General features: G+C 36.8%; 1 protein-coding gene, 1 long non-coding RNA gene and 1 pseudogene across 3 annotated transcripts; 2 read left to right on the top strand and 1 right to left on the bottom strand.

The window, feature by feature from the left end:
- Positions 1-6,709: 6,709 nt before the first annotated feature.
- LOC141648250 (F-box protein SKIP23-like) lies at positions 6,710-8,087 on the bottom strand. Its single transcript, XM_074456768.1, has one exon. The coding sequence runs from the start codon at positions 8,009-8,011 to the stop codon at positions 6,818-6,820; it is 1,194 nt and encodes a 397-aa protein (XP_074312869.1). The 5' UTR covers positions 8,012-8,087; the 3' UTR covers positions 6,710-6,817.
- A 1,170-nt stretch (positions 8,088-9,257) lies between these two features.
- LOC141646383 (uncharacterized) lies at positions 9,258-10,508 on the top strand. 2 transcript variants are annotated; one of them, XR_012545531.1, is made up of 4 exons: positions 9,258-9,299; positions 9,719-9,759; positions 9,886-9,945; positions 10,265-10,508. It is a non-coding gene; the product is annotated as an uncharacterized LOC141646383 (long non-coding RNA). The 2 variants fall into 2 exon arrangements; XR_012545530.1 differs by lacking the exon at positions 9,258-9,299 and having other exon boundaries at positions 9,659-9,759.
- A 1,758-nt stretch (positions 10,509-12,266) lies between these two features.
- On the top strand, positions 12,267-23,226 carry LOC141649863 (plasma membrane ATPase 2-like; annotated as a pseudogene).
- Positions 23,227-24,669: the final 1,443 nt, after the last annotated feature.

The following is a 24,669-nucleotide window of genomic DNA, read 5'->3' as shown; positions in this document are numbered from 1 at the left end:
ATGGGTGAACTAAATAGGTTAAACATGACGAATTCATGACGAATTAATAACGAATATGACAAAAGACAGATGAAAATATATCAAAGATCGAATTCCAGAAACCCGATATGAACGAATCGAATTTCTACAACCCGGATTGAATTTAATGACAAAAACCCGCAAATATGAGATTATAAGGGATTTAAGTCGAATTTTAATGATAAATTACATGTTAATGATGATGATTAATATACATGTGAAATTATTATGATTATATCAAAGAATTAACAAGAAACAAACGAAACAAATAAAAAGAAAACGAATTACAGAGGACGAAGGAAGAAGAAAGGAAGCAGGAACTGCGGCAGCCTCACGAAGAGGCGCAGCAGGAACTGCGCTCCTTCGAAGAGGCGCAGCAGTTGCTGCGTCCTTTCTTGACGGTTTGTCTTCTGGAAATCCGTAAAAAAGAGGTTTTAAACAAGGTTTTAGAAATCGGTTTTAATTGGTATTTTCGACATATACCTTACAATTGATGATACAAAAAGTAAATAACAATAATAAAAGAGAGATATACACCCTCAGACTTACATGTTTGACGAAACGAGATGAACTAAGTTTACGATTAGTGATGCTCGACTCGAATGTAGACGAAAGTGCCCTCGTAAGAGGAAAACGTTAAATTAATTAAGTTGATTAGTTGTGGAGTTGGTCAAATTGGTCGGTCATGCAAACGAGGCTGGTACTCAGAAGGATCCGAGCTTACGTGGTCGAATGTTCAAGCACGTAGACGCCAAAAAGTAAGAACAAAGGTCTAGAATGCAAAGGGAGAAGAGAAGGGCGGACACTCGCGTGAGAAATATGAGGAACGAAGGCTCCTATTTATACTAATCACGTGAAGGAATAGAGTTTTCGGAGAGACTTTGGAAGTGAATCTCGGAAAGATATGAAAAAGATACGAAAAATACGCAGAAAAGGACCTGGGAAGAGGCGCAAGCCCATGCGCGTCTCTGGAAGAGGCGCAAAGACCTGCTGCGTCGTTCCCAAGTGGTTTCCTCCTGCGGAAGAAAGATTTCCGTGTTTAAATTATGGAATAAAGGGATAATTTGGTTTTCCTTAATATTTGTGTGAATATTACGGGAAATTGTTTACCAAAGATTAAAAGATTGTGAAATATTTATAAAATATGGAGTAGAAATATCCGGAACATTCCAGAACATTCTGACTCGGGATTTAACGGTTATCAGAAAATGAAGACGGTTTTAGGCCCGGACTCCAAATGTACTCTAATTACTGTCAAAACGACCGTATCGGCGCGTAGATGACAACTAAGAGGTAGACATTAGTGTTTGAGCAATCACTTGACGATAAACTTACGAACTGTCACAAATCGTTCCACGTACCAAACATGCGGCCCAATCATCACCGAGTGGTTTGCGAGGGGTGCAAAAATGAGGTATCTACAGTGTAATTCACGGGATTTCAGGGTCTTGGAACAAAAATGTCTGTAAATCACAAGTAATGTTCTCAGGTCAAACTAATCGACCTCACAATTTTGAGAAAGAACAATTGACATTTAAGGCTGCCAGTGTGCGATAAGCAAGACTCGGGCGGAAATCAGATACTTGTTAAAATATGATGTAATACTTGTTATTTGGAGCTGAAATTGAATAAGGTAACTAGACCTGTCAAAAACAACTCAACTAGACCTGGCAAAAGTAACCCGACCCGATTGACCGGACCCGAACTAAATCACCCGAATGTGACCCGAAAACCCGAATTGACCCGACCCGACCCGAACATGACCCGAGCTTTCTTAACCCGTACTGGCCCGACCCGAAAATGACCTGATCCGAAACCACCAAACCCGAAAATGACGACAAAATATAACTCCAATTGAACCGAAAGGACTTGAAATAACTATTTCTCTATTATTTATTGACCCGAAAATGACCCGACCCGAAACAACCCAACCCGTTTGACCCGAACTGACCCGACCAACAAACCCGAAACCCGAAATGAACCGTCCCAACCCGAGTTAATCTAAAATTAATGAGAAACCCGAACTGACCCGACCCGAACCCGACCCGTTGACCCGTTTTGCCAGGTCTACGTGCGACCCGAAGAAGATTCGACCAACAAAATCAAAACAGACCCGTAAACTCGAAATGACTCGTCCTGACCCGAACTATCCCGAACATTTGAGATACCAGAAATGACCAGACCCGAATTGCCCCGATCTGAATCCGATCCGTTGACCCGATTTGCCTGGTCTACTTGAGGAGTTGCCCAGTTAGACCTGGCAAAACGGGTCAACTGTTCAAGCACGGGTCTTTCATATTATCGGGTTATTTAGGTCGCTTCGGGTCATTTCGGCTATTTTTCGGGTATGTTAGTCGGGAAATTTTCGAGTTAAAGCGGGTCGGATTATTTTGGGTACGAGTCAACGATTAAGACAGAAAAAAAAAATTACGTTTAGTATTATTACCCTTTTTACTTTAGTTTTGATAAAGTATTCTTTAATTTTAACATTATTAATATTAAGTGTGCTTTTAAATTAGTTATTTTAAGTTTTTTTTTATTCAATTAGAGTTGTGTTCTATCGGGTTGTTTTCAGGTCAGGTGAGTTCCAATCGGGTCAATTTGGGCCGGGTCAGTTCCAGGTCATGTATGGGTCGGGTCAATTCGGGTTTCGGGTCAAAGTAGAGAGTTGCAGTTCAGGTCAATTTCGGGTCTTGGGTCGGGTCAAGCGGGTTGCATGTAGACCTGACAAAACGGGTCAACGGGGCGAGTTCGGGTCGGGCTAATTCGGGTCGGGTCTGTTCGGGTTTCTCATTGATTTCGGGTTAACTCGGGTCGGGACGGGTCATTTCGGGTTTCGGGCCTGTTTTGAGTTTGTTGGTCGGGTTAGTTCGGGTCATACGGGTCGGGTTGTTTCGGGTCGGGTCATTTTCGGGTCAATAAAAAATAGAGAAATAGCTATTTCAAGTCTTTTCGGTTCAATTGGAGTTATATTTTGTCGGGTCATTTTCGGGTTTGGTGGTTTCGGATAAGGTTATTTTCGGGTCAGGCCAGTACGGGTTAAGAAAGCTCGGGTCATGTTCGGGTCGGGTCGGGTCAAGTCAATTCGGGTTTTCGGGTCACATTCGGATGTGTAGTTCGGGTCATTTCGGGTCTCAGGCCAGCTTTTTCGGGTCGGATTACTTTTGCCAGGTCTAGTCGCACGGGTCGGATTATTTCGGGCCAGGTCATGTTCAAGTAAGAGAAAAAGGCATTTCAAGTCTTTTGGGGTCAAATAAAGTTATCTTTTGTCGGGTTATTTTCGGGTTGAGTAAGGTTAATACAGAGTTCGGGTGTCATTCGGGTGCGGCAGTTCTGGTCAATTTCGGGTCTCGGGTCGGGTCAATTTGGTCGGATTGATTTTGCCAGTTCTATTCTCAAGGGACCCTGGAAACGTGGTAGAAACTAGGCGAAAAAGAAACACTACTTGATGCGCCCTCCCGAAGAGCTCAAAACAGTGTTTAATACACAGTTTTTGGGATTACAGGGTCTCGTAGCAAAAATCCGTAAAATTACACGGACGATTTATCGGGTCAGACAATTAGGCTCACAAATTTTGAGGAGCAACAGAGAACATTTGAGGCTGTCGGTGTGCGATAAACCAGTCTTCGGTGAAAACCAGACCCTCGTTAAAAATGGTTTAATACTTGTAATTTAGGGTTTAAATTGAGTATGGTAACTTCTGAAGCGACTTCGGACAAGTGGTTGAAAAGCCGTGAGAAAAAGAAACACGAATCGATGCGGCCCAAAAATAAGTGTCTAATACACGGTTTCAGGATTTCAAGGTCCGGAACAAAAATCGTAAACCACACGCACGGTTTTTCGGGTCCGAAAAAGCGGCTTCACGAAATTTGAGGAGCAACGGATGACAATTAAGGTTGTCGGTGTGCGATAAATCAGTCTCAAGCGAAAATCGGATACTCATTGAAATTGGTTTAATATTTGTTATTTAGTGCCGAAATTGAATAAGGTATCTCTTGAAGCGACCTGAACACTTAGTATAAAAATTGAAAGAAAAAGAAGCACAACCCGGTACGGCCCGCTGAACAACTCAAATTGAAGTGTATAATACACGGTTCTCTGGATTCCAGAGTCATAGAACAAAAATGTCCATAAATCGTACAAATAGTTTCTCAGGTCAGATTAAGCGGTTCTACAAACTTTGAGAAATAACGAATGACATATATATGAGGTTTTCAGTGTGCGATAATTAAGTTAGAGACGAAAATCGGACACTCGTTAAAAATTGTTTAATACTATTTGTTTGGAGCCGAAATTGAATAATGTAACCCGATACACTGCCTCTCGAACGGTTAAAATTGATGTGTAATTGAAGTTCATAATACATGGTTGGGATTCGAGGGTCTTGGAGCGAAAATGTCAGTAAATCACAAAGGACGGTTTCTCGGGTCAGGCTATGCGACTTTAGAAATTTTTGAAAGAACAGTGGACATTTGAGACTACCAATGTGCGATAAACAAGTCTTCTGTGGAAACCGGATACTCGTTAAAAAAGTGTTTAATACCTTTTATTTGGGGTTGAAATTAAATACGACCACTTCTCAAGGGAACCTGGACACGTGGTAGAAAAATCGGGCGAAAAAGAAACATTACCTGATATGGCCTCCCGAACAGCTCAATATAGAGTGTGTAATACACGATTTTCGGGATTACAGGCCCTGGAACAAAAATATTCGTAAATTACACGGACTGTTTATCGGGTCAGACAAATAGGCTCAAAAAACTTGAGGAGCGACATAGAACATTTGAGGCTGCCGATTTTGGTATAAACCAGTCTTGGACGAAAATCAGATCCTCGTTAAAAATGGTGTAATGCTTATTATTTGGGGCTTGAGTTGAATAGGGTAACTTCTGAAGCGACCCCAGATACGTAGTTGAAAAACCGATTGAAAAGGAAACACGACCCGATACGGCCTCGCAAACGGCTCAAAATTAAGTGCATAATGCACGGTGTTCGGGATTTCAGGGTCTCGAAACAAAAATGTCCGTTAATCATACTGACGGTTTCTCAGGTCAAACAAAGCAGCCTCACAAAATTTGAGGAGCAATAGATGACATATAAGGCTGTCGATGTGTGATAAGCTAGTGTATGGCAAAAATCGAATACTCGATGAAATTGGTTTAATATATACTTGTTACTAAAATTGAATAAGGCAAGTGGTAACTCCTGAATCAACCGTGGACATGTGGTAGCAAAACCGGGATAAATAGACTCACGACCAGTACGGCCTCCCGAATAGCTCAAATTAAACTGTATATATAATACACGGTTTTGGGGATTCCAAGATCTAGAAACAAAATGTACGCAAAATCGGAAAGACGGTTTCTCGAGTCAAATAAAGCGCCCTCACAAATTTTGAGGAACGCAAAATCGGAAAGACGGTTTCTCGGGTCAAATAAAGCGGCCTCACAAATTTTGAGGAATAACGGATGACATTCAAGGTTGCAGATGTTCGATAATTAACTTAGAGACAGAAATCTGAGACTCAAAATTATAAATGGTTTAATACTATTTTTTTTAAAATTAAATAATGTAACTCCAGAAGCGATCATGGACACCTGATCGAAAAACCGGAATAAAAAGAAGCACCACCCGGTACGGCCTTCCGAACGGCTTGTAATTGAAATGTATTATACACAGTTTTCGGGATTTCAGGGTCTCAGAACAAAAATGTCTGTAAATCACAAGGACGGTTTCTCGAGTCGGACTAAGCGACCTCACAAATTTGAGAAAGAACAGTGGACATTTGAGGCTGCAGTGTGCGATAAACAAGTATCGGGCAGAAACCGAATGGTCGCTAAAAAATGGTTTAATTCTTATTATTTGGGGCTGAAATTAAATAGGGTCCTCGAGGGACCATGAAAATGTGATAGAAAAATCGGACGAAAAAATAAACACTAACCAATACGGCCTCCAAAACACCACTTTTAAATTCGATTTCTAGTTCCGCGACTGATTTATTAACAAAATCAACGCATGACACAACTTATCGGAAATATCTGGTCTAAGTTGTTGTACATGTGACAAAGCATGTATTGTAAAGAATTCAATCAAATATTGTGATACAATTAAGTCAATTAATGTAGACATGGAAGTCAAGTCTGATGGTTTGCGTAAATTAGTTGACCAATTTGATGATAATAAATCCATTAAAATTATGCAACGTACTTAGAAGGGTAGACTTATCTAGAGGAGTGTTGTAGTGTTGCACCTTTCCATACATGACTGCATGTAGCAAATTACTTGTTCTACTTTTTTATTGACTCAATAACTTTTACGTTTATATATCGATGAAATACTCCCTTTGTTTCATATTATGATACGGAGTAAGTTAATTAGAACAAATAAAAGTAATTATGTATACAGACTTGTTAAAAATAATCTAGCGGTTATAAAATATTCCCTCGTTTTCAAAATATGATGGCATTTTTAAATTATTTTGGAGATGTATTATGAAATAATAATACTCGTAAAATTTATATCTTTGGATTTGTAAAAAAAAAAAATCATTTACGTATTTTTGAAGAAAAAAAAAGAATCAATGATCGATCAATGCACTCAAATGTCGTCTTAATTTCGCAACAATTCAATAACTTTCTACAAAGTAATATTGTGAAATATCAATACATTTCACAACACCACTAAACCCTACTTTTTCCACAAAGAATATTATTTTTAATAATAAGATAAATTGATGGATAATTACATTTTACAAACAAGCTTGAAAATTAAAATGGACTTAATAATTAGAAATAATATTCTACTTTGAGGTCAAGACCCAAGATGGAGGAGGCCAAGAAAATAGTAGTGAATTGTCCAAGTATTCTTCCAAAATTCCAACAACACCCTTTTCAAAATCAAACACTCCTATCTTTTCATTTCTCCATTCAAAACCATCCTTTTCTTCATTAATTTTGTCTAAACAACACTTGTTCTTGTCAAAGCTTTCGAACCGAAAATAAATGCAATTACCTTCGCATCCCGGCAATCCAATAGCCGAAAATGAAGAATGGTTGCTTATAAAAAGTGCATGGTCCCCTAAACTCTTTAATAATTCCCACTTTTGCCCCTCTTTATCGAGTTTGAAAATCTCGACTGCTAGTATCTTAATTGACCCGCTTGGGGTCGTGTCTGTGTAAAAATCCACCATGAGTAAGTCATCGGATAATTTTACAAGACATTTTTTATCGCCCCCAATAATTGAATTTTTCAACAACGTTACCTTCACGGTTGAATAATCCGTCACATTAATTGCAACAGTCCTACCTGAATTTGTGACTGCATAAAATATTCCATTGACCTCCATTACGTCAACGTAATGCATGGACCAATCGTTAACGTAAATACTCCGACCATCGTAACCTAACGTTGGATCGTCTAAAATTGACCATATTTGTTGGACCGATTGATACATGACTAATTTTCCAGTGTTATGTGTTGATAAAATGACAAAATCATTAGAATTATTTGAGGACGATGCAATAATTGCTACCTTTTCATGCTCCATGTTGAATAATTCCGTATTACCACTAACGTTACGTAACACGTACTCATGGTCCAATTCACGGATTTTAATATTAGTAAGATCCAATTGTTTAGGAAAATTAAATGGTAGGTGTTTGATTGGAGATCTAGAGAAGGGATTGAACAAACGGACGCTTCCTGGATTGTTTTCTTCAATTTTGACAAGCCAACCCGGTGAACCCGGGTTTGAAGATTGGGAAGAAAGGTGGTAAAAAGTTTGTTTTTCGAGTTGGATGTCACAGTGATGGACATCGCTTGAGTTGAAGAATTTCATCGGAGGGAATCGGGTGGAAATTGGTCGGGGAATGGCAAACCGCCACTCGGAACAAACAGAGCGAAAGTGACGAGTATCAGAAGAGGAATCAAAATGTGTCGCGACTAGGTCTAATAGCTCCGAGGGCAGGTCGGACCAATAAGACATGGGTACCATTTTATATGTTGTTATATATGGAGATGATATAGGAGATAAAAGAAAGTTGAATTGAAAGGAAAATGAGGATGTTTTGTGTTGGTCTCGATATAGCTCGCTATTTATATAAGGAAGACTATAGGAAAAAATTCAGGCCACCTAGTGAGAAACTAATCAATTAGGTACATACATTAGAACACTAATTTTCGTTGTAAAAATAGATGTAATGAGTAGTCAACACTATACTATGAAAATGTGTCTTTGTCAAGACTCAAGAGGGTTGTTAAATATAATGGTTGATGTAACTTGTAAGGCCGTTATTTGTCCAATATAATTTCATGAGAAAGTTAACTTAAATGGCATGGAAAAGATGGGTCACTCTACTTGTATTGATTAGGAAATTGCAAGGTTTTGGACTTCACCTATGTTAATATTATGTATGTATAAATAAGCAGCAACAATAATCCTTACCCTTTAAAAAGGGAGAACTTGCTGTGATTGTAGCAATGAATAGTGCGCGAGCAAGTCTCCCCTCTACCGTCAGATCTTCCCTTTGTATCTCGTCCCTCCTTTTGTCCTGTACTCACAGCCACACTCTTTACCTTTTCTCTGTGTCCCTCTACACCGCTCATTCTCATTCAACTCGCTCTTCTCACCCCTCAATACCACTCCCTCAGCAAACCCTACCCGCTCTAATCAAAAATCCTCTCAAAGGTATTTTCTATGAATTCCATTTTTATCGTTTATTTCAATTTGAATTCGTTATTATTTTTGTTAGGATATTATAATGATCCCTTTGTTGGATATTGATTGTTGTTGGTGCTATGTGAGATTCGTTATCTCATCGTGTTCCTTTACGTTTTTCGCGATTCTAATTATGCCTTGATTGATTTTGGGTCATTTTTCCAACGATGCAAATAGTTATATAATTATTATTATTTTTATTGCAAATCTCAGTATTTTTTTTCGAAGTTTATTATTGTTGTTGTTGAACTTTTCATTGTCTTTCGTATAGGATTTATGACTATGTCGTCATGGGGTATGGGGTTGCCGTTGGTGAGTGGACTGAGGCGGAAATTATTATTATTACTGGTGTGGACGCTTTTCTGGTATTATTATTATTATTATTGCTATTACTTTTTTTTTTGATTTATTACTGTGATACAGTCGGAGTTGTACTGTGGCCTTCCTTTAAAAGCTCTTATATTTTGTTTGTCATTGTGATTGCAGTTGTCATGGGCAGCGGAGATCGGGAGTATAAACTGATAGTGATGGCAGGGCCTCATTTGAATTTCAGCAATAGTTCCTGGTGTGTGTAATACTTTCGGGCTACTTGGTGATTGTACAATTTGATCTATGTGTTTATTTCACGTAGTTTTGCTTTTTTTTTTTAAAACGTATCTATTGATTTTGGTTTCTTAGTTTGAGTTTTAATGTGTTTTAGGTTAGCTTATTTAGGGTTTTTATAAAGTAGAAGTCCTGGTGTCACTGGCTTTTCTACTGGTTAAGTTAGGGAAAGTTGATTGGGTTTGTTATTTCCATTGTCGTATTTCTTTAGCATCGTCTTTGCCTCTAAGCTACTGCTCAGATGCTATCCGGCAACCCTTCTACACCTTATTTTTTAACACTTTTTGGCTTACCTTGCAAATTGCTAGGCTGACGTCTGGCCAGCTTCCAACGTCTCGAGGAACCTCCGAAGTTTGGATATTCTGCTTCCGAACACTGCAGATTTCGGCGAAGGCTTACACGTTTCTGCTTACAGGTTTCTGGTTATTCTTGTTGCTATTCGTAATCTGTTTAGGTATGTTTTCTTGCTTGAAGTATTTCTAACCTTAACTTTAGCTTGTAGTATCTTTGGTTTACTGGTTGACTGTAGTCATTGGATATGTGTGCAGGGGACATGGGGAATGCTGTGGGTGAGAGCCGTGGGGCTGGAAATTATGTTCCGCATTCAGGTATCTGCTGATTCTCGTTGCTATTCTTAATTTGTTTATGTGTGTTTTAAGCTTGTAGTATTTAATCAAACCTGAACTTGTGGTTTCTTTAGTTTGGCAACTGCCTATACTCATTGGAAATGTGTTCAAGGGCTATGCTGGCTTATTATTACCGGCGATGTTAATAGTTATTATTGTTGTTGTTGTTGTTGTTGTTGTTGTTGTTGTTGTTGTTGTTGTGTTTGTGTTGTTGTTGTTGTTGTTTTTGTTGTTGTTGTTGGTGGTGGTGGTGGTGATGTTGTTGATTTTATTGATTAACTTTTTAATGTTTTTCGTATAGGAATTGGGAGCGTTTGGTAACGGGGCGTGTGGTTGCTGTTGGCGAGGGGGAATGAGGCGGAAATCATTATTATTGTTATTATTGGGGTGAGCGCTTTTCTGGTATGATTATTATGACTGATATTACTACTTTATTGTTCTTTACTGTGATACTATTAGAGTTGTGATCCGTTTAGAGTTTTGTATTTTGTTTGTCGTTGTTGTGATTGCTGTTTTCGTGGGTTGCAGAGATTGGGAGTATAAGGTCGCGGCAGAGACTCCTTCAAATGTCCCTAACAGTTCCTGTTGTGTGTAATGGTCATAGGCAAGGTTTGTTGTTTGCAACGGTGATGATTGGCCACTTGCGTTTAATTTGGTGGTAATTTGGTTGTTTGTTGTATGCAGGGGGCCTACTATTGTAATGGTCGCAGTCAGAGGCAGGTTCTTTAAAAAAATTCAGTTTCAATTACATGTTTTCGCTTCCCTTGGGAAGGAAGTTACCTGAGTGAGTCTGTGACAAAATATTTTTCTTTGCCCCGGCTACTGCTCGTAAACTGACTTGATCTTTTGATTCATAGTTAAATTTGGTTTTTTTTCTTATTGTTAGTATGTGGAGTTGCGATTCGGGTCATATTGCCTTTTATTTGGCTGGTAATGTGCATTTATTTCCAGCAGTTCCTATAGTTTTTGTTGGCTATACCGTGCAACAGTTGTGTTAACAATTTACCCATTTAAAACTACATTGTTAGTCAGCATCTGTTCACTCACATGCCTCATTAACTCTCTCTTAATTATTTATCCTTTGTTCGTTTCATTTCATTTCTCCTCGCTTACTTATTTCACCTGGCTCACATTACCTGTGAAGCCCTATGGTGAACTCAATTAGTCATTGTCTCTGCCTCAATGTGTACCATTAATTGGGATCATCATTTGGGGCACGGCTCAATCCCATCTATCTTGATTTTCCCTATTTTTTTGGGTTTGAAAACGTTTTTGCCTAATTTTTCCCATACCTTTTCTTTGTTCATCTCTGAATTTATTTAGAAAACAACGTGCGTCCAGATATTCTGGTACACACTACTAAAGCTGGAGTTTAGGCCAGTGTTTTATAGTCCCGGTTTATGAGTTAAAATTAAAAACAGGTGATCATGCAAGAGGACTTACTATGTTGACGCAATTGCATTATAAAATCTATAATGCTTGCTTTGTTTTATATTTGTTGTTGACGGTGCTGAGTGAGCTTCGCTATCCCATTGTGTATGTTCACATTTTTTGATACGTCTGCTGGTGCCTTGATTTTAGCTACTAATTTCTAGAGATGCAAATGGTTTTTGTTATTATTGCTTTCCAGCACCTTTCATGGTGCTTAAGGTCCTGCATGTTTAGTGGACTTTCTTTGGTGGTTCTATTTTTTTTTCTTTCGTTCCTATTTATTCATTTTGGATTTCTTGTGTTTAACATAGATAGACCATTGTTCAATGCATTTCTGCGCCCTTTGGCGTGAAATCTGTTAGAAGCAAATTCTTTGTGGTGTACAAACATCGGGAAGGAAGATGACGACTTTCAACCCCTTACCCCACCATTTACGTACTGGAGTAGTGTTGAGCAGGTGCTCATCTTTTGGGGGGAGCACCTTTGAATACTAGGTAGGTTACTTTCTACTATTAAAAGAGGTATCAAACACTCATGTCATGACATTCTAAATTCGTCTTTAGTTTACTGAAACTGTGACGTTTGCAGACTGCATTGACCGGGGAGACCTCCCAGTCACAAAAGGCCTTAACGATGGTGTTTACTCGAGCTCTACTTGCAAGCAAGAGAAATTGAAGCTATCGTCATTACAACTGGAGACCGGAGTCCACTCATTTTTTGGGTAGGTTGTTCACCTTGTTAACTTAAGCAACCAAGTTGGTCAATTCCAAAAGGTCAAATTTACACTCATAAATTGTGTGCTTTTCTGAATTCCCATCTAATTCATTCTGAGATGTTTTGTTTCTATGCATGTCTTCACTACTGATGGGGACTTTTGTATATGTTCTATGGCTGTTGGGATGTTGGTGGGAATCATTGTCATATACACTATACAATGCCGTGGAAAACGTCCCAGAATTTACAATTTGCTTGTCCTCCTCATTGGTGGAATATCTATTGCCAGGTCCACTGCCCTGTTAGTTACCATGGCTATTGGTTCCCATTGCCTCGCTCAACAGGTTGTTTTATCTCTTAACCCTAATGGTATTAAGATGTTCATTGAGTCTTGTATACGTCCTCATACTGAGTCATACCTCCCTTGCCCCCATTTAAACATATACAGTTTTCCAAATTCCCTTCGTATTTTGAAAACATATACAATCAAATGGTCGGCGGAAAATATGTCATACCATCCTGAATCTTTTTGGGATTCCTTATATTGGTAAGACCGTTTTACACGAGTTTGTCTGTAGGGCTCTTTGATGTTGAGGTCTAAAACCATTTATAACCATCTTTAGGGAGCTATCACCAAAAGACTACCTGATTTGTTGGAGATAGCTGGTATAGATGTGCTGTGTAGTGTCAAAACTGTAACCTGAACATTGCACAAGCTCACGGTTGATAGTAGTCTGATTGAAGTTAGTTGTTTGACCTCTATCTATCTCACTTGGAGAGCTATTATGATTCATGCTATTAAACTGTAAACAAACTTACTTGCAGATCTTTGCAAAAGCTGTCGATGCCAATACTGATGTTTTCATGGCGACTCGAGCATCCCGGACAGAAAACCAGGGTGCAATGAATGCAGGCATAGTTGACATATTTGCTCCCCCCAAAGACGGTTTGCTGTTTGGTGGTTTATTTTTAAAACAGTTTACCTTTTCTTATTACTTGTGGCTCGAGTAATTTGTCTGCACATTTTATAGGCACACGCTGGAGTTCAAGAGATACACTTTTTGCCAATTAATCCAACTAGCGAAGGCCATTTAGCTGAATTTGACAGCAATGGTAAAGTGCATCGGGTACGCAAAGGTGCTCCGGAACAGCTATTTGTCAATCTAATTCTCCCTTCACCAAATATATTGACACCATTTGACTTTCGGGGGTCAGAAGATGTTGACGGTGACAGATAAATTCTCAAAGTATAGAATAGTTACAATTTTTTTAATAAGAGTTAAAATTGTCGTTTTGGTTAGTCCAATATGAATTTTTACAATGTACGTCCACATATATGTGGAGAAATTACTGGTCAATGTAGACATTGGTTGAACACAGGTTACCTGCCCGTTAAATTTTGGATTGTTGTTAGTCGTATCTTGTTTTATAATTTGAACTTTTGCTGTTTGTGCTTTGCAGATCTTGAATCTTGCTCATGACAAGTCGAGTAAAGGAAAAAGAGTGCATGCTGTTATAGAGAGAGTAGTTGAACGCGGCCTGGGCTTACCAGCGGTAGCAAAGCAAAAGCCAATTTCATACAGTATAGGAAATGTTGGGAGTGAAGTACTTGCTTTGCTACGAGAATATTGGTATGCGATTCTGAGCTTTCAGGAATTTCTAGAAGGTATCAAATAAAGCCCTGGTGTCCCTTGGCAATTTAGCGGCCTCATGCCTCTATTTAACCGACCAAGACATGACCGTGCAGAAACTATTAGAAGGGCTTTGAATCTCGGAGTGAATGTTACAATAATCACTGGTGCGTTTCTTTCGTTGTTGTAAGTACTTTTCTTCTTCCACGACATAATTGGAAGCCAATGCTAATGGATGTAATCTTTCCATCCGTGCTAAGAATTTTTTTTTCGGTAATTTGGGTGGCAGCTGGCCATTGTTAAGAAACTGGCCGTCGATAGGGTATGGGTACTAACGTCTATCTTTCATCTGCTTTATTGGGTCAGATCAAGGATGAGGCCATCGCTTCTTTGCTAATTGATGATCTGATTGAAAAGGTGGATGGATTTGCTGGTGTCTTCCCTGGTAAATAGCCTTTGTTACTTTTGTCAGGCCTATTAAATGACTAAACAATGATTTCGGTTGGACTTACATTTAAGGTCGGATCCGACTACTCCACAAGGCTCACTGATTTCCCTTTAGAATTCTGTTAGTTTGTATATGTTTTGTAGAGTACTCAAATTTTAGTTTTCTCAAATATACCTAGCGCTTTTGAACTTGTAAGATGATCTAGAGCAAAAAATCTGGAATTGTAAAGCGGTTGCAAGCGAGGAAGATGTGCGGTGTTACGGGGAGTGGTGTCAATGATGCTCCTACTCTTAAGAAAGCTGATTTCTCTATCTTTGCAATTTTACCAATAGGTCTAAGACGAAACCTTCTCCTCTGTGGTCGTGGGACACCCAGAAAACTAAAGAGTTGTGGGTGTTTTAGGTTTTTCCCAATTATGCATTTAAAAAGAAATGTTACAGGATTTTTTCTTACAAAATATTTCTGCATTTTAAAGGGATCGTTATAATTTTTCTCTGACTCGGCCAATATGGCACAACCAAAGTACTTGTGTGTATCTTAGTTTAAAACTATGATCACTGAACCACTTTCTTCCCAATTATATTGTATAACCTTGGGGCAAGCGTTTCCTGCTTATACCACATTTCTTGGATTTTGGTTCCTTAAAAATTTCTCATGCATTCTGTCAGTATCTCAGCAGTGCACTCTAATTGTCATGTCTCTGCCTCTTCGTGTTTTGTTTTGGGTTATTACATGCATCACTGAAAGGGAATCAATTTTGAATGGTAGGTATGGTTTGTGACTCCTACCTCAATACCAGGTGCTATTTGTGCACACTTCTTAGGTGCTATTTGTGCACACTTTATTCGCTGATGCTTGGATGTTCTAATTCAAATGCTTGACTGAAGCTTGGATGTGCATGAATGCTCTCCAAACCGTTCATTTATTCACAAGAAACAAGGTGACCTTTAGTGTCACTAGATGTTGCTTCTAGATTCGAGCCTTTGAATCCCATCTCAACTATATGTTGTGTCTTATTAAGCCGTCTTGCCTGATTCACATTAATGCTTCCCATGAATTTTAGTTCACTTACTTCTAATAAACTTTTGCGCTGGTTTAACTACACAGGCCCCAGCTGTTGTTCGAGCTGTCGGACGTTATAGTGCTGTACGGGCAGATTTTTCGAATTCCACGCCGAAAAGTCCAGTTCATATGTACTGCTTTTGAACTGACTTAGCTACTCTTTATTTAACATGTGGCTAACCACACGTCCAAAAAATTATAAGATTTGTTAACACTAACAATTCGACATGTTTCTGCTGTACTCAGAAGTAGCAGATTAAGAACGTCGTGTCGCGATACGTAGCTACTGCAAGAGCTGTCATCGAATGGCATATGTCATGCTTACTCTTGCATGGTTAGTTTGACCTCAACCTTCAATGCCTTCGATGCTTGCCTTGAACTGTTTTGCGCTTAACTCGCTATTCATTACACCTGGTTTACTCATTTAGTGTTGCGCAGTTATTATCGCATAGGTAGGAGTTGCAACATTCGAGGTATGGCTTTAGGAAGCTGCGCGTTAACACGCCTGCACCTATCTGAGTATCTGTTGCCTACCGGTACGCTTTGTGTATATAGAATGGCGGAAACATTTGAGGCAGCAGACGAGACTGGAGAGTATACTCTCACTGCATACACTGAAAATGTAGAAAGCCTTCTGGAAGTGAAAGCTGCCTCAAATGTTCTCAATGACTGCACAGGTATTCTCCGTGGTCATTTTTGCAAAACACATAGAACTTTCGCATTCCGATATGCCTATGGAAATTGGAGAATGTAGTTGTATTGCATGCATTTTGAAGATTATACTCCACCTTCCGAAGCCATTGCAGTGCCCAAATATTCTGTTTACATTAGATGAAGTGTTCATGCATCTCGCAAATAACCTGAGATACCCTGACCTATGCCAGCATAATGAGGAAGCCTAACGAAAAATCCTGCATCTGAGACTAACCATAAATACATTTGCCTTATATGCAGGAAAGTGAGGCGTACCTCGACTACATTGAAAACAAATTAAGGACAACTAAACTGTACGTTCAGGTAGTGCCAACAACAGCTCTCTCCAGAACTCGAGACCTGGAGTGGGTGCTCCAAAAAGTCTCTCTAATCTAAATACCAAAAAATTCAGGATTATTTTGACAAATTTTGGTACAATTTTGTAACTGGTTCACACTTTTAAGTATAAGAAGGAAAAGTTTCGGGTTAGGTTTCCAGGAGACAGGTGCACGGATATCTCGAATGGTAGAAAAAAGCCGGATAAATTCGGAATGTAGCGGAAGATTAGGAACATATGACTACTAAACAAGCCCTATCTCTTGTGCATAAGTATCTAGCTTTTCTGCAAAACAATGTTTTACTCCTTTCATTTATTCCTCACTTTGTCTCATCTGAATCCTATCTAGACTGTATCATCGTACTTTTATTTTGTCTTTCCGGTGCAGCCCACTACTCTCCGATTATTGACCCAGCTGTTAACTTGTACGTTCTGGCCCCAAGGCTATACTATAGGGTTTTGACTGCCCAAGATAGTAGCGTAAGGCTGTCGTTGTGTCTGCTAAATGGTAGGGACCAACTTCGTAAAGTAATTACCATGTTATTCTAAGGCTAGGCGCACATTAACTATACGGAAATCACATTAGTATCATGTCAGCAGTTAATCAAATTGGGGCTCCGCGCCCGGGAGGGCGCGGCGCAACGACTAGTAATATCAAAAAGGGTGATGGATTGCAACATATTTGGTTATATATTCCTTCTGTTCCGTTTTGTTTCTATGTTTACCTTTGATTTTAGCACAAAGCTGAAAAGGGGAGGAGACCATTTACAGAGGTCTTTTTAGTAGGGGTTCATGGGGTTCAATATATAACTAGTTTTGTACCCGCGAAAATCGCAGACACGTTTTATTTGTCCCGTTTATTTGCTCTTTGTTGACGTCCATGTTTAACTAATATATAAAATATTTTTATTTTTTTTGCGAATAACCTATAAGCCAAATTTTTGTTAATGTTTACTTCCTTTTACGTTATTGCATGATCATAATATTATAAATAGAACTTTTAATTTGAACTTTATTATCATATATTTTAATACATGTTAAATTGTTAATATTATTTATGAATATTTTGTAGTAAAAAATTTAATGATCTAATTTTAGAACTATAAATATTTGTTTAATTTTTTACGAATTTGTTATTTTTCTATAGTACATCATAAATTAGGCTAAAAATGACTACGCCGTTAGGTCGATAAACAAAGCACTCAAACATCGCGGTTACATTAGCATCACCGATAACAAATTAAATTAGTTAGTTTCTTTTTTACAAATAAAATGATTAAATAGTTAATCAAACCTACAAATCTGATAGTTTTTTTTAGAAAGTTAAATAGATACACTATTAATTTATTTTTCCTTAAAATCTATATTTTTTTTCTCAAAAATTTACATGTAAAATAGAGAATCTTAATGATGATGATGAATAAGTTTGTAAGCCAACTAAAGGAGTAAAAATATGTTTCATTTCACATTTAGATCCAAACATGTAATCTTCACTTTTCAATAGCCTTCCTCACAATGAATAATCTGCAAATTTGAGATGGTTAAAATAAAAATAAAAATAAAAATAAAATATACACCATCTTACAAAACTAACTATAAGTCTTATTAAATGTTTTAAATTCTAAGATAGTAGTAAATTTAAGAAGACTATGCACACTTTAATCACATGTACACACCTTGTTTATTAGTTTTTCTCAAGTGTGCTAATTACAGTATTTAAGATGGTTTTGAAAGAAATGGAAGCTTTATATCAAACTATTAGATTTTTTATTTACCACATATAAGACTTTTTAGCTACTATCTTTATGGCTAATGAAGAATTATATGGACAACTTGTACAATTTAATGATGAGAGTAAATTTTTAATTTATTTTTATAATTTAATACATGATCTTATGGTTTCCACTAAAAAAATATTAGTATCTTTCTAATCAAAATTATTATACTTTTATTTACTACATATAACTATATAAGACCTTTTAACTAATATCTTTATGGTTAATGAAGACTTAGATGGACAAATTTTACGGTTTAAATGATGATAGTGAATTCTTAATTTATTTTTATAATTTAAATCATGATCGATCTTATGGTTTCCAACAAAAAAATATTAGTAAACCTTATGACGGATTTTCATAAATAAGTCTAAAGTAGCTTTAATACTAGCCAATATAAAAATGACATGTGGAATAAAATTAAATGCTTTAAGTAGTCTTTTAACTATATTACTAGTTTTGTTGCCCGTGGAAATTCACGAGACTATTTATGATTTTCCACTACTCTTTGATATTTTTGTGTAGAGTGTGCCCAATTTTGACATCTTGTGATGAAGTAGAATTTATATGCTAGCTAATTATGACACCTTGTTTTAGTTTTTATCCAACTTGTTAAGAGCATCTCCAATGGTTTGCTCTAAGGACTTGCTTGCAATTTTTATAAAATAGCAAGCAAGTAGCTTACCATTGGAGTGAGGAAAGATTGATGTAGCTTATGAGCATTGTAGCTCTACCAAGCATGTAGCTTGATTTTAAAAATTAAAAATAAAATAAAAAGCAAAATTTATAATTGGAGGAAAATTCTATTGTAGGACCTATAAAGCTAGAAAGTATTGTAGCCAACCACTGGAGCGGTATGTAGTCGAAGAGCAAAATAGCTTAAAAAACCGTATTGGCAAATCAAGCTACAACGTGTTGTAGCTGTCCATTGGAGATGCTCTAATAAGATTGAGATCATGAATAATTTTTCAAAGGGAAAATAATGAATAAAAAACAACACATGCCAAAATAAAATATACATTAGAAACTTTAAGAAATACTAATTTTTTTTTATGAAACTAAAACAATTAATCATTCAAATTCATGCTAATCTTGTAGTTAGTTTATACGGAGTAATATAGTATTGAGGGGAGTGGAGAGATTCTTTATTGAACAATTCTAGTATTTTCCTTGTCTATATAGTCTTCAATCTCCAATGAACCATCCCTACAAAATAAAAACAAAAAGTCCACTAAGTAATTAGTTACAAACAAAATTGTGAATTTAATTTATGTAATATAAACCTTATCATTATTAATTTAAGTTTTTTCCATTAAATAGTGAATGAAATAGAACATTGAGTCATAAAAATGTAAATATATTTACCTTTGAATAGCATGAAAGAAATAGAACTTAGCTGATCAGAAAATACCCTTAATCGAGACGCCGCGTAAGACACTGCCCTAAATCAGTAAGACCCCCACACAGGTGCTCCTTGGGTTCCGTGGTCACGGATTCTAGGGTTAACGCCTCCTTCCGCACAATATTGCACACCAAAGACGAAAGTGGGAACAAATCGTGTCATGAATTATGTATTGATTGTGCAATAAAACCTCAACAGCTAGAAAAAGTATCCGATGTAAAAGTTTAGTCCAGTAGCAAAAAGGGGGGCCAACCTCACCTCGCGCGTGTCACGAGACGAGTCGAGCCGGACAGACGATGGCGGCGCGCATTAGGAGACTATAGTCTATCCCATATAGTCTAGTTAACACTTTGTTAACCCACTTCATATATAAACACAACATTCCCCCACTATTCTTCCAATGTGGGACAAATGTTGTCTTACTTAAGTTTTGGAGCAACTAACTCCAACATAGCACAACACCACAAATCTTGATAGCCCCTAAATGAGAACAAAACAACACATAAATGGAGTTTAAAGATGTGATGAGCACTTCAGAAGCAATGGAACTTAAAATTAAATAAATAAATTATTAATTTAAATCCTTAATATACTTACTTTGATGTTGATAAAGTGATAAGATAGATTATTGTCTCATACGATTATGTTAGAGATGGCGGTAAAAAAAATATTGGCTTGAATTATGGTTTACAAATGTTGCCTTTCATCAAACATTTATAGCCAATTGAGAATGCATTTTATGACTTTTCGGCGTCTTTTTTTTTTTTTATTATTATTATCAAATTGAATATATACATAAATTGTATCAAGGTTTTGTGACTTTTGAGCATTCTTTTTCATTATTAGGAAATTTAATATAGACATAAATATAGAGTAATGAGAAATGAAATGTAAAAGGTTTTCTCTAATTAGTAGATAACAATAAGAAAGAGTTTCACATATAAACAGTTTCAACTTAAATTAGAGTGATGTAAATTTTTATTTGTGGAATAATATTGCCAAGTCTACTCCGTAGTATTTACAAATATTTACAATTTTTTTTTTATAAATGGTTTAAAATTAGAGTTATGTGATATTTATTTGTTGCTTATAATATTCTAACAATAAACGTCAAAATTTAAAATTTAGTATGAATTTTGATTTTTAATTGGTGTTTTATTTATCTAGAAATTAAAGAGGCCAAAGTTTAATACTCCGTATTTGTTATGCTATTTACATTTCATGTTTCCAATTTTTTCTTTTTTTTTTTCTTCTTTTCCTTTTTAAATAAAAAAAATAGATAATCCATATCGCATTAATTCGCCATGTCATATTTAAGTTTCCATGTCACATTAAAATCCGCCATGTCATATTATTCTAGGTAACCTTTTAATAAGATTGTATTGATGTGGCATTGCAAATGCCTACGTGGCTTTTCCTTATCCTAGGTGGCATTGTTTACGTGACATTTTGAGGCTAACCTTTTAATAAGGTTTTATAGATATGTATAAGTGAGAGTGGATAAGAGACTGTTGGGTTCATTTGATTGATGATGACATGCCTTTTTAACATGTGTTTTCTTAGTTTCCTTTTTCAGAAATAATCGATCATTTTGCAAGTCTTAATCAAGAAGTAACGAACATTTTCTACTCAAGATTTAGAGTCGTTTGTGTCAACTATTGTAAAGGTGAAAGAGTAGAATACTTGCAATAGTGACAGTCAAGCCTACTGTTACACTCGTTGGTAACAGTAAGTTGGACTGTCACTTTTGGCCTGTAAACACTTGAAGCAAATATTTTAATTTCAAAATTCTTTTTATAATCAAAATGGCATTCTCATGCTTCAGTTTTGAAAGATGGCACTCAGCTTGAAATAATGAAGGGTGGTTCTTTGGAAAAAGGTTATGATACTTTCCACTTCAAAAGCTTTCCTATTTTGTTAAAACATACCTTTGGTTTTTTGTAAAACAAAGTTTGGTCTTTTCTTTTTTTATATCTCAAGAGTTGTCCTCTGGTGATTGTTTCTCTCCTTTGTTTCTGAAAAAACCAACAATTATTTAAGGATAATTACAAATCCTTTTTTCCTCTTTTTGCTTCTTAGAAGAGTGCTCTTTTTGGTGCAAACATGGGAAGGTCAAAACTTTTGTCCCTTATCAAAAGCTTTGACTTGTAAACCCTAGATTGCTCCATCTTGAATGTCTCCTCTATAAAAGGAGGACTTCCCTTCATTCACAAACCGGGACTTTTTCTGAGAATATCAGAGTGTTTTTGCAAAATCAGTTTTAAGAACTCAAAGCATCTCTTTCATTTGCAAAAATCTTCTAAGTCTTCAAGTGTCACAGTCCTCACCACTGTTGCTTTATTGTATTGTACTCTCTCATCAAGAATCGTTTGATCTAATAAGTTATCTTTCTCAATTCTTTTAAAGAAACAGATTGAGAAAACTTGATCTTGTAAACATTCTAGTTAGAGTGTCGAGTTCTTAGACAGATTAGTCTTTGAACTCTTGTCGCAATCGGAGTAGGTTGTTGGTCATTTTTATTGTAAGAGTTTCAAATAGTCGGAGTAGATCACTTAACTAATCACTAAAAAGAAGAATGGACGTAGGCCCTTAGAGCGCTGACCGAACCAATTCAAAAATCGTTGTGTTGATCTCTCGTCACTTTTGATTCGCTGCAATTTATTTACTCGTTCTTCATTTGCGTTTTTAGTTATCAACAGTCCTGAATACTGTTACTTTTGGTCTGTAGCCTTCACTCCACTCGCTAAGACAAATAAGTAACAGTCAGAACAACTGTCGCTTCCAGATTTTAGAGACTTCCTTTGTCAAATGTGATACACTTCTAATTACTCAATTTATTTGATGTATCCATTTGTTTCTCATATTGTTGATCAACTTACTTTAAAACATTAAAGATTAAGTTGAAATTTTAAAATAGTACCTAATTCAACCCTCCCTCTCTTAGGTACTTAGAATCCTAAACTCGTACTTAGAATCTTAAACTCTTCAATTGGTATCAGAGCCTTGTGCTCTTGATCGAGGCTAATCGCCTTAGAGTTTGATTCTTGGGATATGGATTCCTCAAAACACTCCAAGATCTCGGTATTTACCGATGAGAATTTTGTATGGTGGAAGCTCAAAATGGAGCACTATATCAAAAGTATCGATTATCAATGTTGGAAAATCATTGAGGATGGACCTCTCGTTATTGATGAAACCGACATCTTGACGGGTTTTCCTAAGGTCAAGGCCGAGAAGGATTACAATGAAAATGACTTCAAGTTGGCTGAGAAAAACTCGAAAGCGATGTCGATTCTTCAACGATGTGTAGGTGAGACGGAAGTGAATCGAATCTCCGGATGTCCTATGGCTAAACTAATTTGGGACTCCCTTGTGCTTGCCTATGAAGGGACGTCTCAAGATTAAAAAAACACTGTATTGACCTTCTCATGCAACAAGATGAGATGTTTCGTATGTCAATGGACGAATTCATAAATAGCTTTTCATCTTACTTTTCTTGTATTATTAATGAACTAAAAGGTCTAGGGAGAGATTTCGAGTCCGAGATTGTTCAAAAAATTCTTCGTAGCCTTACACCCAAGTGGCAACCTAAGGTCACCGCCATTGAGGAAGCCCATGACATATCCATCTTAACTCTTCATGAACTAATTGGATCACTAATGGCTCACGAGTTTAATCTCGAGAAGAATTCTATTGAATCCTCAATGGGAAAGAGTCTAGCTCTAATATCCTCTCCAAGTGATGAAGAGGACGAAGAGCTAGGAAGATGAATTTGCCATGTTCTCAAGGAATATAGTAGGAATGGTAAATGGCCAAGGAAACAAAAGGTTCAATAATAATTACTCGAAAAAATAATTTTCTAAGAAACGATCTACTTGCACTATTGGACGCTTCAAATATGGTGATAAAACTCACCAAATCAAAGAATGTCCAAAGTGGGAGGAAATCAAATCAAAGGATAAACGTGAAAAAAGCTAAGAAGGAATACAAGCATAAGGTCATGTCCGCCATTTGGGGAATATCCTACTCCGAGGACGATGAACCCATCGAGGAGGAACTAGAGGCAAAAATATGCCTTACACATCATCTCAAAAACAAAGTCTCCAAATCCTCTAAAATTGAACATCTTAGATATCTTATGGCTCATCCTGATGATTCCGACTCGGATTCCGACGATGAGGTAAAACATCTAAAAGTCAAGGTTAGGACTTACTCCAAAGAGAAAATATGTAAGCTTCTTGACAAACTCTTTGATAGTGTTGTTCGCAAACTGAAAAGTTAGATGTCATGCAAGATGAGATAGAAGAAATTCCTCAAGAAAACTTTCACCTAAAAAATGAACTTAAAGCAACAGACAATGTCACCGTTACTTCTGAAGCATATGATGAAGTAAAAAGAGTAAAGAAGTTAAACAAAGAATTGTCCAAAGAACTAGAGTGTCTTAAGTCGACTCCCAATGATGTTTCTGACCTTGAGAATGTCAACACTACCCAGATTATGCAAATGTCCATGATAACCAAGGAACGTGATGAACTTCTAAAAAAATAGTCTATGTTTAAAGGTGTGATTGATGACTTAATTGATGAGGTAGAGGGATTTAAAGCAACATTGTCTCACACTGTTTCTTCTAACAGTAATAAGAAAACCTCAAATGAATTAATCACTAATCTTACAAATGAGAATGAGTGTCTTAAAGTTAACATAGATGCCTACAAAAAGGAGATTAGAATGTTTCATGAAAAGTTTGTCAAAGTTCAAAATGAATCTCCCAAATGTAAATTTTCTAGATCCAAGATTGTTCAACTAAGTAGATGCATCTCAAGTCTTATGCTTAATGTTGAACAAAAATCTGAAACTAGCGTGGAGATTAAATCCGAGTATGTTGCATTGAAAAAGGAGTTTGAAAATTCTAAAGAGAAGAACAAAATTCTTTCTTTGGAAAATGAGAAACTAAGTAAGGAACTTGTCGAGTCCAAAAAAGTATCTAAACGATGGGATTCTAGTCAAATCATCCTAAATTTACTCACTAATCAAACCAAAAGGTGTGACTGTTTTGCGGGTTTGGGTTTTAAATGGAACAGTCAGTCAGACTGTTACATTCAAAAGCCGGATTCAATTAAAACCGATTTTCGAAGAAGGAAATATGTTGGTCTTCCCGAGTACATCATTTTCAACTATTATGGTAAAACCAGTCATGTCTTCAATGCTTGTAA

The sequence above is a fragment of the Silene latifolia genome, chromosome 3, assembly GCF_048544455.1.
Source record: "Silene latifolia isolate original U9 population chromosome 3, ASM4854445v1, whole genome shotgun sequence".
NCBI classification, from domain to species: domain Eukaryota; kingdom Viridiplantae; phylum Streptophyta; class Magnoliopsida; order Caryophyllales; family Caryophyllaceae; genus Silene; species Silene latifolia.
This window is presented reverse-complemented; position numbering and strand designations above follow the sequence as displayed.

Excerpts from the sequence above, each read along its gene's own strand:
- LOC141648250 (XM_074456768.1), bottom strand. The coding sequence starts at position 8,011 with ATGGTACCCATGTCTTATTGGTCCGACCTGCCCTCGGAGCTATTAGAC.